The following is an 18269-nucleotide window of genomic DNA, read 5'->3' on the forward strand; positions in this document are numbered from 1 at the left end:
TGGCTTATCTAGATCCTCTGCTTTAGGGCGTCTCATGAGGCTGCAATGATACAGAGGCTAAACTCATCTTGACGCCTATTAGGGAGGAACTGCTTCCAAATTCACTCTTGTGTTTGTTGGTAGGATTCAGTTCCTTGTGGGCTGCTGGCTGGAGCCTCCCTCAGTCCCTTGCCACGTGGGCCTCTCCTGAGGGTAGCTCCCAACCTGGCAGATTGTTTCCGTCACAGTGAGCGAGTGACAGATAAGGAGAGAAGCCTGTGTTTTGACAACTCAATATCGGAAGTGACAGCCCATCACTTCTGCTGTATTCTACTCATTAAGAGCTAGTCATTTGGTCCCAGCCACACCCGAAGTGTGTACGCCAAGAGGCAGGACCATCTTGGAGGCTGCCCGTCCCACACAAGATACATTCACACCTTCCCAGATCCCCCAAATTCTCATGGCATTACAACATCAGCTCAAAGTCCAGAATCTCATTACTGAAGTCAGGTCAGGGTGGGTGAGGCTCCCTGTGTGTGATGCTTTAGGTGCAGCTCCTGGAGCACAGTTCCTCTCCACCTGTAGACCCATGAAGACAAGTTATGTCCCAATATACAGTGATAGATCAGGAACAGGATAACTGCCCTAAGACACTCCTGTTCACCAAGTGAGAACTGGAAAACTCAAAGGAGTCACTACATCCAGCCCACACTCAACAGAGGGGATTAGACAAGGGCCTGAAAACTAGGAGGCAGCGGGTAACTGGGGGCCATCTCAGAGGCTGCCTACCACTCTGTCTGACTGACCCTAATAATAAAAGATATGAAATTTTAGAGAAATATTTTATGAAGCTTGTAGTGTAGCTGATTTTTCAATATATATTGCACTGCTGTGTTTGTACTACAATTTCTTCTTTGGTTCAGGATAAAAATTCTTTTAGATTACAAGAATACTGGAGGAAATTGCTTAAACATTCTATCTCCCTCTATCATGGCTATAGATCTGATCATTGACTCTTAGGCTGTTTAATTTTCCCAAACTGTTCAAGATGTTTTCCTAAAGTTTAATATAACATGTTACAGCTCCATACTGATTCTTCTAGCTACATTCTGTATTTCTTCTTCAATTTATCAATACATCTTGCATTTGTATAAAATTCAAATTATATTCCTTGATATGACATGTCTTTACTTTGAATATGAGAGCTGTGTCAGTTTCTTTTTGGCACTCTTGACTAAATTAGAGAAATAGTTTTTCCACTTCTTTTCTCTATGCTGCTTAGTTACTATATAAATCTATATTTTTCCTTGATTACACATTTCATCAAAATAACAAAAATGAAGAACTGTGATACAAACTGGCAATTGTAGGTAGACCAGCACCTACATCAATTACCCAACCAGTGAATTATATAGTCTCAGTTAAAGAACCCAGAAATTTTACTGAATGTGTAGTTTGAATACTTCTTTTGAATGAGCAGTATGTACTAGATGCTTTTGTGATACTTTGGAATCTAGTTTTAAACATATGTAATTACTATGAACTAAAAAGTATCTGTAATAAGTATATGCGAACAAGAACATAGGATTTAAAAAAATTTCTGTTGTGCTCTTAGAATGATGTCAAAATAACGAGAACAGAAATATAGAACAATGTACAGTGGTATCTGTGGAAACCACTAGATAATTACCATATCTTTAACAATGCTTCATACTTTCATTATTCTGTGGTATAATAATGTGGTATTCAAGAATCAATTCTTTTTTCCTTAAATAAGTGAATCTATACATTTATGAATCATCAATCCCAATACGCAGAACAGGTCTTTGAGAGACAACACATACACTCAATATTTTTCTTTATTGACATGTCACTAGTTTTTCTTTTTGTAATATAAACATGCTATTCTCTTACATCAGTTTTTATCTTCAATGACATATGAAAGATCCAAAATCAAATTGGCAGTCTCCACAGCCACCTGTAGGCCACTAAGCTTTGCAGTAAAACAGTCCAAGGTCAGGTTGCCGGCTGAGTCCGTGGCTTCACATGGAAGGCAGGTTTGAGGCACAAAAGGAAGACGAGCGCTCTTTAAGAAGGACCAGCTAAGTTCTTCCTGGCTGCTGTAGAGTCCACAGCCACATCTTGAAAGCAAATCTGGCCAGTTCACAACAGAGGGAGAATCAGCCCGAACTGACCAAAAGTGTCCATACTTCCCGTCAGTGAGAATTTCACCTCCGTCGTGTTCTAAAGAGCCAGCGAGAGATTCGAGTGCGCTGCAGAACGCTTCAGCGATGAGCTGGAGCTCTGTCTGGGTACATCCGTCACCTCTAAGAATGCCTTCTGGCTCGCTACGCGTCTAAAGAGTAACAAAACCATTGAAAACACAGAACAGAGCAATTAATATGACAAAAATGTTTCTGAAAAATACTTGATCAAACCCTTATTCATAGGGGTTTGGCACAAGGCTAAAGGGCATGGATGGGCCAGCTGGTCAGGCTAATCCCTTAACCTGGTTGTTGTAGTAAAAATGCTCGCTACCAGTCATGTTATCAGAATGAATAACTCAGAATAGACCCCACCATCAACTTATTCTGAAGGACTGCCCAGTACTGCCTCCTTAATACATGAAGGACAAGGCATAATATGTGAATCACAGGCTTCTGTACATCCGGGAGGAACCTCTGGAAGACAAATGTCCCAGATGAAGTACTTATTTATGCTTGGCAAATGTTTGAGATTTGTTTAAAATGCGAATACATGTATTATTATTAAGACAAAAACCATTTAAGCACGTGTCATTTTCACATTAATGTTTAAAAAATAACTATTCTTTTTAAATTAATGACAAGGTTATACAACTTTGCTTCTTTTTCACCATTTTAAAAAGTTTATCCTAGAAATTTCATGATAGAAAAAGTAATATATTAGCAAACTCACACTTGAATGATAGTTAAAAACCCATATCCTAACTACTTAAAAACAGTGACCACTTTTTTCTTTTGCCCAGGAGGATGGAACCAGATGAGATCATCTCTATGGCATATTCTTTCCCCATATTTTCAGTGCTATACTGTTTCTTTAAAATCCTACTCAAAACACCTTCCTTCTCCAAAAGACTTATTCTAGTTTACTCAGTCCCATTTGCAGACCATGTTATTGTCCATTCAGCATCAACAGACTGGCAATGGTTTTGTTTTTCATAATGTAAATTCCAATAACTTTTCATGAATGGGCTTTATCCTCAAACAGATTTTAAATTATTTGGGGAAGCAGTGCAAGGCATGTCTATGAAAAATGTTTACACCCAATCCCAGGCATCCCAGGGAGCTCTGCACTCCTGACTAACCAAAGAGCCAACTGAAAATACTTGGAAAACACATACATTTTTGTATCCATTTTCAAATAGAGTAGGTCAGTGTTAATGAAATAATTAATAAGAACTACAATGCACTAAATTTACTGTCAGGAAATGGAGTTTCATAGATTAATAAAACAATTCTATTTAATAGAATCAATATATCATAAATGAATACCAATTTAAAAATTATAATAGAGTCTAATAATTAGCATGCTTTAATAAATGAAATTAAGTTTTTTTCTTGAAGATCCAGAAGGTACTGAAGTATTCTATAGAATCTCAACACTTTCATCGTGAATACCAATTATTACTGTACCACAGCACTTGAGATCTCTAAGATGACAGCTCCCATTAACAGAATGCTCATTTCAACAGACAGTAGAGACAGTACTCAAAGAATGTGATCACCTGCTAAAAGGTTGGATTAATAATCATTGTGATAAAGATATTACCTTATAATTGCAAGTGTTATTTTCCTCAAGTGTTTTCAAATACAATATTTGATTTCCAGACTACTGAGAAATTAAGCATTAAAGGCTCCAGAGTATTATGATTTAGTTTATTATCTCATAAAATGAATGTTGCTGAGAATTCAGATAATTTAAGAAGGACTACCTAACCTACCTTGTGTCTGATATATGCCGCCAAATGAGTTTCAGTACAGCCACCTCCTAATAAAACACATGGTTCCTTGATTGTTAACTGCAAAGCATGCAGTGCTGCTTGACATATGAGCTAAAAAAGAAACGAATCACCAGTATCTGACACTGACATCAGAAACACAAAGAAATATAACCACGTTTTCAAGGCAACTTAGAGAGTGGTCTCAAAGAGCCTGATTTTAGGGCTTCTCTGGTGGCGCAGTGGTTGAGAGTCTGCCTGCAGATGCAGGGGGCACGGGTTTGTGCCCCAGTGCGGGAAGATTCCACATGCCGTGGAGCGGCTGGGCCCGTGAGCCATGGCCACTGAGCCTGCACGTCCGGAGCCTGTGCTCCACAACGGGAGAGGCCACAATAGTGAGAGGCCCGCATACCGCAAAAAAAAAAAAAAAGAGCCTGATTTTAATTGCAGAAGAACAAAACTGGTGTCACGAAGGTTGTCATGTGATGAATACATTTTGGAATAATAAAGATGAAATAATAAAGAGATGAAAGAAAATACTTTAGCCAGATGTTTGTTTTCATGGTCTGGATTAATATCCTCTTTCATATACATTTAGCTCTCCAAATTGAGATTCACAAATACAATAACTGGATCAGCAAGGTATGCAAATATTTCTACCAAAAAAATATTTCAGTCTAAATAACTTAGCTGTATAAATGCTACAGAATTTATTTCAAGTTGCTATGGAAATGATCCAACCAAGCAGTAATAAAAACACACAGACCTTGAATATTCACCAAGGATAGATCCTTGAGCACGCATTCTTCAAGTCTGTGACCAATGCCATAGGGCATCGCTTCCATTGTATAACAGCTGCATGTGTTATTGCTGTTCGTGGACAACATGCTGTTAAGAGGTGGATGATGGGTATAACTGGGGAACCTACTGCTAAGTGAATTATTCATACACATTAGCATCAACAAGTACACAATTGAAGTTAATTTCTTAAGAAAAGTCCCCATCAAGGACTTTTAGATTGCTTGTAAAATACTAGAAATAATAAGAGGCAACATGCCAAGTTTCTGTAGTATCACAGGCAATTCAGTCAGCTTACTTGTAATTTTAATTCTCACATTTTTGTTGTTTTTGCTTTCTATACAACCTAGGGAAGTTATGAAGAAAAAAAAGCGTAGCTCACCGATGTGAAAAAAAAATTATAGCACTTGTCTGAGTGATTATTTAATCCCTGCCTCAGCCCCTAGACATGGAATTCAAAGTTTATTACTTACCTTCAGTTCATCCCAGGCTGTGTCATTTCTGTTGCAGAGAAGCAAACTGCAGACAGTTGCTTCATTAGGAATAAGATGAAAAAAATGTTTGAAGCCAAATTTTGCAGTGCACAAATCTTTCACACTTCCATAACTACTGGGAGAGATTGAGTCCAAGGAACCAATAGGCCTTGTTCCTATTTTTAAAAAAGGTTTAGAAAACACAAAATGGATGAGTAAAGATGGAGCATACAATCATTTACAATTATAATATTTATTCCTAGCCAATATAAAAGTCCCACAAGCATATCATTTAAGATATGAAATATAGGATAAAGAAATAAGATGCATCATCTTAAACTTATAAGTAGTATTCTGTCATTAAAATCATATGCAAATAAAGCAGAAGTTCTTTTGGTTTACAGACTTCTTTGAACATGTTAGAAGCTATTTTGTACTCTCCAGAAAAAGACACACACAATTTTGCATACATTTTCAGGAAGTCCAGGAACCTTGGAAGCCCGTGCAGGGATCAGAGACCCCAAATTAACAACCCCACTAATCTGGAATGAGGATGAAGTGAGGAGACAGGCCATTTTTTAAAGGTGTTATGATTTTTACCTTAAAACACGCAAATTAAGCTATGCAAATAGCTGTGTAGTTGAATTCTTTTGGGGCTCCATTTAGTGAACATATAGGAATTTTTTTCTTTTTTCTTTTTGCCTAACAACTGTTTGCATGTAAACAACTACCTAAATTATGCCAAAATAAAGTATGTGACATTCTTATTTCATTTTCTTATTCTTTGATTATATTTTGACCTCCTTCCTGTACAGGTAAAGTAGTAAAATTTTACAAAACATAAATTAATAAAAATATGAATAAATGAGAAGTTAGGATGACTTGAAGGTTTCTAAAAATCTCTAAATGTAGTAGTTATGTAAGAAACAGCACAAACCTTCTATAAGGAGTAACAATACTAGTTTAAAGTCTTCAGATTAAAATTGTAACTCTTAGCAATGTACCTTCTTGGACCAGTCTCCTCTTTGAAACTAATGGGATTAAAATAATTATGTCTAAAAATACGTGCAGCTCAAAAATTTTGTAAAAACCCAGAAAATAATCATGAAAAATTTCACTTCTTTGAATACCCCTTTCTTCTTTACTTCTGAAGTCTCAAAGAATAAGGAATACTTGAGGGATCTAAAATTTAAGGAAAAAAACACAAAACTCTACATCTTGTATAATTTCAAGGGTGGAACCAACAGAGAATTTGTAAGGAGAGGATCCCCTTTCCTGCTGATCATCCTCTGATGTGGAGCAAGTCATTTAACTCTTCTGCGTGGGCTTTCCCAGAATGGGGATAATCATGTCTATTTCACAAATAAATCAAATGTTAAAAATGCTCTGTAAGCTACGACAAGCTTCATACCCACAAGTCAACCAAGCACAATAACGCCATTACTTAACCTAGATCATCAGTAAAGAGGAATTTTGCTTGAAGGGGGAGAAAGGAGGTAATGTTAACCTAGATACACCAGAGAAGATGGATTACGTCCCAAACATACTTCACCTGTTATTAGTTTACTGGAACCATCGGCCTGGTATAGTTTTTTTCCCCCTTTTCCCTTGTGTCTCAATAAGTTTCTGCTCCCGAGATCCAAGACTGCAGCCCTGGCTTTGCATAATGTTATACATACATAACTTGGGGAAGCAGGGCAGGGCATGTCTATAAAAAACACTTACACTCTCCCCAATCCTGCTGGCTGCTCTGCAATCTCTTGATAACACTCCTTGATAACACTTGATAACACTCCAAAGAATCAACTGCAAATACTTGGAAAACACATAACTTTTCATATCCATTTTCAAATAAAATAGGTCAGTTCATGTTCTACCATGTTCTAGTTACAAATGGGATAAAATATCAATTGTGGGCTGGTGTGGAAACCCAGTGCCCACTTATAATATTGTTTCTATGGAAAAATGCTTCAGTTTAAAAACTGACTACATAATCTATAATACTCAATATTCACAACTGGAAATCACCTGACTCATGAAAAGCCAGTAAATATTGAAGGATATGGGTCTGACCCACAATATTACCAATGAGTTCCAAAGAACGATTTCTGTTATTTCTTAACAATTTCCACTTTAATGATCATTTGACAATCTTACAGAGGCAGGGCAATAGCCCAGAGATCTTAGGGATTCAGTCCTGGCACTCATCCTTCTCCTTTTCGATGATTTATAATAAGGCTAAAAATAGTCAACTTTAACAGTTTTAACAAAATTTATTAGACTTAAACTTTTAAGTCTAATAACTTACGAATTGAAATTGATCTGAATGAAATGATTGTGTTTCTGATAGCTTGTCAATGTAGTTAAAGAGATACTAAAAAGTGACTCAAATCAGGAACTTTTCAGCCTGTCATTTCTCTTTGGCTCTAGCAGGTAACTACCAACCTTCTATTTGCTTCTTTTTGCTGAGTTTGTGAAATACGGTGAATTTCTTGCCTGTTATAATTCTGTATGTTAATAAACATATTATTGTTAATTCAACAAACATTTTAGAACCCCTACTGTGGATCAGGCTTGTTGTAAGCACTGAAAGTAAAAGATGATCCCAACTCTCAAGGAGCCTAGCTGGAAATATTTGGGATATTGGGATATTGAAGGCTAGCCTGCGGGAGCACACACACACACACACCCCCTAATTACGAACCACCATTTAGGCAGAAGTACAGTTCTTTGTTGGAGTTAGATAAAAGTGAATATTCTAGTTGCAAAACTGCCTTCTGAATACAATGTGACTTAAGAGCTTTGTAAAACTCAAGTAGAAGAATTTTGTTCCAAGTATGAAAGACTTCATGTGATTATGAAGATGTTAGATTTCTCAATAATCTGTAAAATGTTTGGGGGTTAATAGTTTTAGATTATGACAGACTCTGCATAATAACTCTGTACATTTGGGGGCTGGAAAATACCTAGAAAATAGTCCTCATCACTCAATTTTTAATAAGTGAACAACGCAGGATCTTTTTCAGAAACCACCTTTGCTGCCAGAAATGATACACACACACTGTAAGGTTGGTGGCTTCTCAGATTGTTCAAGATGATAACACTGACACACACCAAGACTATCTTTGCTCAAAAGAAGTATGATTTATTAACCATAAGGGGCAAAAGCTGAGAGTGCTTTTTACCTGTGACTTTACTCAGGGGTTCCATCACAGCCACTCCAACTCTGTCTACAGCAATAACATGATGCGTTCTGAGAAACTGCTTCAAAGATGGGTGTATAACTTTTTGGCACAAGACAAGATCTACGTGATCACTAACCAGCTGCCTTCCTAGGTTAAGCAACTGTTCCAGGACTGCATTTTCAAGAGAAACTCCGTAACTCACCACCACATTTCCTTCTCCAGTATCAGAAAGGTCTCCGGATAAAGACACACAAAAGAGTGCCACCTTGAAGGAATCTGATTTTTTGATAGGTAATATCTTCATCAATTGAACTTCTGATATTTCAATAAGTATTCCAGGTAACACAGTAGAATCTATAACTCTTTGACGTTTTAAAGGGATAATTATACTCTTTCCTAAAATGATGTGGTCTTGGGCATTTTCTGGAATTATAAGCAGAAAGGCTCTCAGAATCAAAGTACTGATATGGTCGATTTCCTTTGTGGTGAGCATACAGGCAGGTTTACTCGTTAATATACTGCGCACCAAACAGAGGAGGATCTGAGTGCTACTAAAGTTGACTGGGATTCGACAACCACAGGCCTCGGATTTTAGGTAACTGGTGCAGAGGCTCAAAAGCTGCTTATTTAACTTAATGACAGTGGTGGGTGTCAAACCTATTCTCTGAACATTTTCAACTAAGTTGCAGCAAAGAATGGCTGTGAATAAGCCGCCGTCACTGAAGCAGGACACGTGATTCTGCACAGAAGTTGTCAGTATCTTTAAAATGGGATGGGTGACTGGCAGGTTGGCGAGGAGGGCTGCCGACTGGGAGGTTGTGCACACAGAGCCCCCCAGGCCGTTGTGCAGCTGCTTCAGCCTGCCTGCCGGGCCATAGCAGGATGTGACGATGCCTTTGAAGACAGAGAGGGTGGCCCGCACTCGTTCGCTTGTCAGTGGTTCACTTCTACAGAATGAGGGCTTTTTAGCTTCTAAACGAGACATCTTACTTCAGGTGGTAATTTGTGAAGACAGCTTTCATTTTGTTAACCAGAGTTTTCTATTTATTGTATTGTGGTGGGTTTCAACATTTAACAAGATTATCCTTCAGGAATGAAAGTCCGAATATACAGCGTTGTGGCTATAAAATTAAATACTTAGCTCCATGCTTATGATACTAATCGGCACGTAATGGTGTAATGACATATTAGTAATTCCAAGTATTTATTTTAGTTCATTATTCAAACTCTTTTGTTGCCTTCAGGCTGAGACTTTACAGATTGTTTTGCAGCTCTCTGTATAAAATATGTTCCGAGATGGATGCCTGTGAAGGAAATCCCAGCTACAAGAAGCCAGTACTTTCTGATCCAATTGCTATTTTTCATTTCTTCTTTCAAACTCAAGCTCAGACTCAAAGCTGCTTCTTTCTATAAGAAATAAAAATAAAACATTTTAGAGAAATAATTCCAAAACATTTAATAGGTTGTAGTTTAGCAATTACTTTTAATGCCCTGCTCCTTCTTTAGAAAAAGGAACTATCCACTGGCACAAACCCCCAAAAATGAGAAATGTAAATCAACTTAGACTAAACATTCATTTCTTTTTTTTAAATTTTTTTAAATTTTTTTATTAGTTTCTGCTTTATAACAAAGTGAATCAGTCATACATATACATCTGTTCCCACATCCCTTCCCTCATGCATCTCCCTCCCTCCCACCCTCCCAAACATTCATTTCTTTATTCAAGGAATTCCTACAAGAAAAAGTACTGATATTTTAATCATTTCGGAAGGCACAGTAACACAGCTAGAAAGCTTACAGTACAGTTATTCAAATATGATATGCTTCTAGAAGACAAATGCCATGTGAAACTCATAGAATTTGGTCTCTGAGTCCCAAATGTTTTTATTCTCTTACATCAAGATCTAGTGTTGTTTCTTCTCTAACTTTCGTTTGCTTGGAAACCTTAGGTGTGAATACAAGGGCATTTATATCAAATCCTGCTTATAAATAATTATGAAAATGAGATAACTGTTAGGATTCCTAATACAGACACTCTCTAATGTACAGTCTACATCCAGCTAGACAAATCTACACGACACATCTACCGAAGAATAAACCATGTTTTAATTTTAAATATTTGGCTAAATTCAGAGCAGTTTTCTGTAGTTTTACCCGATCAGTCAATGATTTTCAGTTTTGATGTCCTATGTCTAACCATCTCCCAAATTTTGTCTAATGACAATAAATACAAAAGCCAGGGAATGTGCTGGATGACAAGGAGAAGAATAGGATCTGATTTGCAACGTGACCTCAAAGGGTGTAAATACTATAAAATGCTATCACTTACCACGTGTGCTAGTGCGTGTACTAGTGTCCTTAATGAGGTTGGAAGAAGCGTGCCTGAGGCATAAAATTCTGATACTGTAATAATATGTGGAAAGGATAAAAATCTCAGGTCATAGACCTTAACTGTGGAGGCTTGGTGCTTTGAAGGTAAAGGTTCAGCCAATTATTAGTTATTTTCAGGAATATGCTAACCACTGGACAGTGTTTAGCACAAATAAAACTAACTGAACTACTCAAACTACAGTACTACCCAGAGCTGTCTACGGCACAATATGATACAGACCAAAAAGGTGATTTGAAGATGTGCAAAGAAGATGTGAAGAGAACAAGGGAATGCTATGCAAAGTGTTCTTTTGGTTACCACTCCTCCCAATTTAGTTAAAGGGCTGTAACCATGGCAACTGGGCCCCCAAAAAGTGAAAGCAATGATGGCCAGCTTTCTCCCTGCAATGATAAAGCTATAGTCATCTCTTTTTATAGCACGAGGAGGCAAAAAAGTTTCTGTTTATCTTATGCAAGGAACAACAAAGGTACTTAAATATTATTTCAAAGGTTAGTTTAGATTTGGCAAAATCTGTGAAATACATTTAAATGAAAGCTCAGTGAAGTGACTTCCATACATAAATTTGCACATTACAACACACACACACACAAACCACAAATCATAACAGACTGTGATTAATAAAGTGATTTCTCTAGTTACTTTTCAATACATAATAGTGACATGCGACTTTTCAAAAGTAGAATGCCAAATTGGCACCTCTAACAGTCTAGTGGTAGTGAGACCAGTAACCACATCTTTTGGCTCATATCTCTATAAAATGAGAAAGAAAGAGAGTGTTGGTGACTCCCAAATCATTTTTAGGATGTCAAAACTTGCTGACTTCTGGTCCTATGTCTAGATCTAGACAAAATAAGGTACAATCGAAAAGAAAAGAAACGAAACACAGGGCTGGCTTATAGCATAGGTTTGGAAGTGTCAGTTCAGCTATTTCTTTCTTCCTAACAATGTGACCCATTATTCCAAAAGTTACCATCACATGAATGGCCCTGACTATTCCTGGATGCACTGGCCTGGCAGATGGGCTTTCTGCAGTGATGGATAACAATTAAATAATACTAAAACCTACATGACTATATTCTAAATTCAGAGCTATAAAATATGATTTAAAGAAATATAAACACGTAAAATTTCTTCCTAAAAGGAATCAGGGCTCTTTGGAGAAGTGGCTGATTCTAGGTCTGAGGTAAGAAATAAACTAGATGAGCTGGGGACATTTTTCTGCCAAAATGTAATAATGTTATTAAAGATCACTTGGATCATATCAAAGGGCACAGAAAAAAAAAAAAAAACGACACAGGAGTCAACTTGGAAGGAATCTAAGACGGGACAATTTAAGCATTAAAAAGAATACTGACAGTAATAGACTGAGATAATTCAAATTTATTATAAAAACTGATAAAGGGAAATAAACCATTTATCTTGCTTTCCTGTATAAATGCATTTTGAGGGGTAACTGAATAGTTGAGGCAAAGTTGGTCCAGCTAATAAATGGAGAAGAAACGATAGCATTTCAGCAGCATAATTTTGCAACACCTAATGAAGTAATGGACTACACCATCATAGTGGTTGGCAAATTATAGCCTATGGACCATATCCAGCCCACTGCCTATTTTGTAAATAGTTTATTGGCTCACCTTCATGTATTGGGTATGAATGCTTTTGTGCTAGAACTAAAAATTAAATAGTAAGAGTTACCATTAATTTTTTCAGTGTGATAATATACTTGTGGTTGTATGTGTTTATCCTCACTGTTAAAGATACATACCAAAACCTGAGACTTGCTTAAAAGTATTCCAGCAATAAAAAAAAAAGGGAGGGGATAGATAAAAAGAGATTGGTAAAATGTTGATAATTGTTAAAGTTGGGGGATGGATACTATAAAGTTGAATATACTATTCCCTCTCTATTTGGGGTTTGTTTGCAACTTTCCATAATAAAAGTAAAAAATTTTTAAAATAACAGACAGATACAGCACATACTTTTGATGTACTTCAACCACTAGGACATTATTACTCACCTGAAGGTCAAAATGGTATATTAAAATAGAAAATGTTCCACAATTGTAGGGTCACAGTTCTCCATCTGGGGCCAAATGAGTTTCATAATTCATTATTTCTTGGATTTTAGAAATACAATATAGTGTATATTATAACACCCATACTCAAAATAATATGGTGTTTAACACCCAGAATCAATATAATCATAATATAGTATAACACTCATCATCAAATATAACAATATTTCTGCAGTGAAACTAAATATTCATATTAAGTGGAATAAAGATTAAATTGCCTCATGTCAGTTAAGATCAACTAGCTAAGGAGTTATGACAAAACCTTTTAGATTTTAGAACTTTCTGGATTTGGGAATTATTGATAGGGGTCTATAGACCTGAATTATATTACTATATGCTCTTATTTCAGTGACTCTGAAAAGTAACAAATTACTTTGAAGCTAAAATATTAGTCATTCTTTGGTAGCCATGGGGGATTCATTACAGGACCCCCCCCTCGGATACCAAAATCTGCAGATGCTCAAGTCCCTTATATAAAATGGGGAAGTATTTGCATATAACATAGGCATATCCTCCCAGATACTTTAAATCATCTCTAAATTACTTATAATTACTAATACAATGGAAATGCTATGTAAGTAGTTGCTTTTTGGAACTTTCTGGAATTATTTTTAAAAATATTTTTGGTCCGTGGTTCACTGAATCTGTGGATTTGGAACCTATGGGTACGGCGGGCTGACTGTAGATATTAAGGAATAAATACAATTAGTTTTATTTATCTTGGAAAAATCAGAGAACAATAATAAAGAAAAGAACCTTTTGCAGGTTACATATTTGTAAGTGTGGCATGGATTTATGGCAGGGGAAAAACTGCTCCTTTGGACACAATTATGATCCTGGTGACACTGCTAGTGAAAAGGGCAGGACAAGTAATGGACTGACTGTCCTTTCAGGCAAGTGTCAAAGCTTTCTGTGGAACCAACTTTTCTAGAAGCAACTGAAGGATAATATTTTGCCAGTGGTTCATAATAAAAACAACAGGTTAACTCACCAACTTAGGTTTTTATTGCCAGAGCCCTATACTTTCTTAAAGATTATGTTTCCCATTGTTGGAACATGCCATTTGGTTGACCACCTTAAATCAAACTCACCTGAAGCTCTCAAGTCTGCTATTTCCCTGGGATGTGGTTCTTCTCAGGACTTGTGAGTGCCAGACTGCCTGGCTCAGGAAGGTCATCCTTATTAGGAATTTGGAAGACAGGGCTACTTTTGATCCTGTGCCACCCCAAATGTATGAGCCCAACTAGAGGTACCATAACAACCAGAACTTTGTAGTCTCTCCAGAACTTCTGAAAGCTCATAGTGCTTCAGCATTAGTGCACCTAAGAAAAGGCCAACAGTTAAAAGAAACAAAATAAAAAAAATCCCTCAAATTACATCTATATATACTACCACAAGCAGAATATTGCACTCTAATAAAAGCTGCCTGTTAAAAGTTTTTTAGTTACAATACATTGCAATGTTAATTAACAAAAAGAGACGTTGTAGACTTAAAGGGATGGCAGGAAATCAGGCTTGGGAAACTTATAGAGTAATACTAAACGTTTAGTCAGCAACTGTAAAGGAGCAACACTACCTGCTCGGAAAGCCACTGGAATCTTTGGAAACACTCATGCATCAAGATCGTTTTCTTCAGCAGTCCCCAACCTTTTGGGCACCAGGGACCGGTTTCATGGAAGACAATTTTTCCACCGACAGGGGTGGGGGGTGGGGGGTGGGGTGTAGATGGTTTAGGAGGTAGTGCGAGCGGTGGGGAGCGGCAGGTGAAGCTTCGCTGGCTGGCCACCGCTCACCTCCTGCTGTGCGGTCCGGTTCCTAACAGGCCCGGACCAGTACTGGTCCACGGCCTGGGGGGTGGGGATCCTTGGTTTTCTTTATATAATTAATTATACTTTCTCTGAACCACAATGAAGTTAGATTTTTCAAAAAATATATTTAGTCACAATTTTTACAGAAGAATCAAATGGCAATCCTTAAGTATGCAGTAAGAATTCAGATTCTGCATTCGGACAGGATGTGAGCGATGATGTTTCAACTGAGATTGAGTCATGCATGGATTCCAATTGTAGCAAAAGACTTTTGGTTTGGACTCTATGAATTAATGCCATTTCCACATTTATGTGCTGAACCACTGCATTTTAGAGTGTTTACCCTTATGGCTAATAACTATACCCTGCAGGGGTTACTGTCAATCCAGTTTACATGAAGAAATTGGGGCCAGTAACTTGCCTGGAGTTTCAAAGCTCAGTAGTATTGAGAACAGTCTTTTTGCTCTATCTTTGATTTGGAAAGCATGGAGTGTAGCCCAGGAAGTCTGTTTCTGATGATCCGCTGGGTTGGGGAACTTGAGTCCGTACAACTGGACTCCTTATACTTTTTCACTTAAGGGCACTCACTAGGCTTTAGTGATTAGCTTAGAGACTTGTGATGCTATGAATGGACCTGCTCTCCAAGTTCCTTCCTGGGCACAGGAGAGTAAGGACTGCTCCTTCATCTACGGGATAAACTAAGAATTAGGTTCAACTGCATGTACATGAGTTTCAGTATCATAAAATTTCTTACAGTAATTTTGTGTGAATGCCTTTAGAAAAATGCCTAAACAGAATTTTCACTTATTCCTTCCCCTTTAAATCAAGATTAATATACAGGACTAATGAGCTAAATACCCAAATTGTCTCTGTGTTCTGTATATACATATTAGAAAAACAGAAGGCTTAGAGTTATGCCTATGTACCTATATTACTCCCAGCATTAGAAACCATTTCTCCTTGAGGTCCAAATTCACATTTAATAAGGACTTTGTTGCTAAGCTTAAATACGTTACTAGATGGAAAAAACATGGCCTACTTTGTCACTCCAAGTATTTTATGCCTTTTTCTTTTCTAAAGTGCTTTGGCATCCTCTACACTTCTTGCAGCCTTTAGAGACCACACCTTTTATTGACATGCTCATGTTCTATCTTCGGAAAAAGTCAATCACAAATAACTGTATCATGATTACATTTCCTTGCGAAGCCCACTGTGCAAAAGCCTTTGGGACGTTTGAGATTTGAGGAAACAATAAAACCACTGGGGGAGGTACCGGGTGACTTGGAGTAAGTAATGAGGGAAGAACTACAGTAAGGGTTACTGCCTAGATGGAAGGAGGGACTGAGGGCGTACCAAAGTCAACCGGCTTGTGTTGACTGATAGGTGGCATTTCTGCCCATAAAATACCTTGAATTAAAGGTTTAGAAGATACGGTCCTTCACATCCAGTCTCAATACCTAAAGTGACGTTAACACCTCCAACTCTGTCCCTCTCAACACGAGCTTATTGAGTCACAGTACTTTTCACAGATGGCATCTCTGCTCTTCACTGTTTACTTCTCATGATCGTAACATATCATCACTCATTATTTGTGACTTTTTCCTGAGTTGCAAACTTTTAGGAAAACAGCTTACAGAAAAGAGTCATTTGGATAAAAGGATTTAATAATAAAGTTGACATAACTATCTCAATAATTAAAATTCAGAACAAATTAAAGTACAAGCTATAACAGCAATGTCTGGAAAGTGTGGTACTATTCTCTCCATGTAGGTCACAGGATGAAATGTGATGTATTGAGAACCTTCCTCAGATTAGGATCAAGTTAGCTCCCTGTACTCAATACATCTTTGGGTCATCCCTGGGTTAAGGACAAAGGAGGGCACTCTATTTTATTTATGTTGTGTTTAACAGACTACTATTCTTTTTTTTTTTTTTTTTTGCGGTACGCGGGCCTCTCACTGTTGTGGCCTCTCCAGTTGTGGAGCACAGGCTCCGGATGCGCAGCCTCAGCGGTCATGGCTCACGGGCACAGCCGCTCCACGGCATGTGGGATCTTCCCAGACTGGGGCACGAACCCATGTCCCCTGCATCGGCAGGCGGACTCTCAACCACTGCGCCACCAGGGAAGCCCCAGACTACTATTCTTTTCCACTAGAATAACTTAAAGATCTATGCATCTTTTTGTAGATTTAGGTTTAGTTAAACCTGGGAATTAGTATCTATTTTGGCTGAAAACTCGTATTTGCCAAATTACCACTGAGGCCCAGTAACAGCACGTCCTGGTTAGTAACTGATGTGGACTGATTTAATGATGAATTGCTGTAATATTTGCTCAACACCTACATGCCCCCATTTCCTCAAATTCTCCATATCTCACACATTGATTTGGCTAATGGGGGTGAGTGAGCAGGTAACTATTTTCTGATGATTATCCTGTTGTCCTTTGAGAGGCTTGGAAAACGATTAGGATCAGGATGACAAGGCTTTTTACTTTACAAAGTACTTTTACAGTCTTCACATTTAAATCCACAAAAAAACACTGAGTATCACACCATCTGCATGATAGTCCATCTCCACCAAGCAAAATGGACTATTTTTAAATGGCACAGTAACCTTCACCTACTTCATTTCACTTAATAGCTTTCCAGCATTTTACATGTATTCTGTTGCTTAAATAACCCATATTCTAGGGCCAGACAAGTTAGACTTCACTAAATAAGGCTCATTGTTAGTTGTAAGAAGACAACAAACTAGTTAGTGAAATGATACATTCCTTATTTTCTTCGTATCTTCTTGTGGAGCTTTTAAATACAGTCCATATATTTTGGGGATAAAATTTTGATTTAACCCATTTTTTTCTTCTAAAGCCTTTTCGTGGGTTTTTTTTCTAAAACGAAAATCAGCATTACTGCCGTTTTCTAAAAAATATAATACTGTCTTACTTTTTTAAGTTAGAAAATACAGATATAAGAAAAAGAAAGCTAAAATATCTGTAATCATTTTGGTTTTCACAAAAATGTGATTAGAATATACATGCTGTTTTGTAATCTTTTCTTCCCGCAAGAATACAAATCTTCATTATGATTTTCAGTGGCTGTATAGCTTTTGATTTATGGCAATACCCTAATTTGACAGATCACTGATTGATAGACATTTGAGATTTTTTTCAGTGCTTTATTGCTAAACATGTTAAGAATAATAAGTATTCTTATAAATTCTCCAGAGCCCATGCTCATAGCTGCTACATGCTGCTTCTCAGGATGATACAAAGTCTTACTAGAATTCCTAACAATTAACTCATTTTTCAAATGAACTTATGAGAAGGTTTTTAAAACCTTGACTTTTACAAAGGTTCACGGTGCTGGGCAGCAGGGAGACAGGGAGCTCCAACTTGGGGGATGAAAAACGAAGCTAGATACAGCTTATCTTAGAATGGTCCTTCCCCAAAAACATTTGGCAACAAGTTATTCCAAGTGGTATGGAACTATTTTACGGACTCGAGAGATTCCTGAGTCTGAAACAAAAATTTCTCAAGAATACGCTCAACATGATCAGATTTGTTGGGCAATCAAAGGATGGTT

At 37.4% G+C, this 18269-nt stretch overlaps 1 protein-coding gene across 1 annotated transcript; it reads right to left on the bottom strand.

Moving 5' to 3' along the window:
• Positions 1-1831: 1831 nt before the first annotated feature.
• MKKS (MKKS centrosomal shuttling protein) lies at positions 1832-13992 on the bottom strand. Its single transcript, XM_082645700.1, has 6 exons — positions 13972-13992; positions 12824-12888; positions 8415-9821; positions 5230-5405; positions 3962-4072; positions 1832-2335 (listed from the first exon to the last, which is right to left on the bottom strand). Exons 3-6 carry the CDS (start codon positions 9397-9399, stop codon positions 1895-1897), a joined length of 1713 nt encoding a protein of 570 aa, XP_082501826.1. The 5' UTR covers positions 9400-9821; positions 12824-12888; positions 13972-13992; the 3' UTR covers positions 1832-1894.
• Positions 13993-18269: the final 4277 nt, after the last annotated feature.

The sequence above is a fragment of the Mesoplodon mirus genome (genome assembly GCF_964341445.2).
Source record: "Mesoplodon mirus genome assembly, chromosome: 15".
Lineage (NCBI taxonomy): Eukaryota > Metazoa > Chordata > Mammalia > Artiodactyla > Ziphiidae > Mesoplodon > Mesoplodon mirus.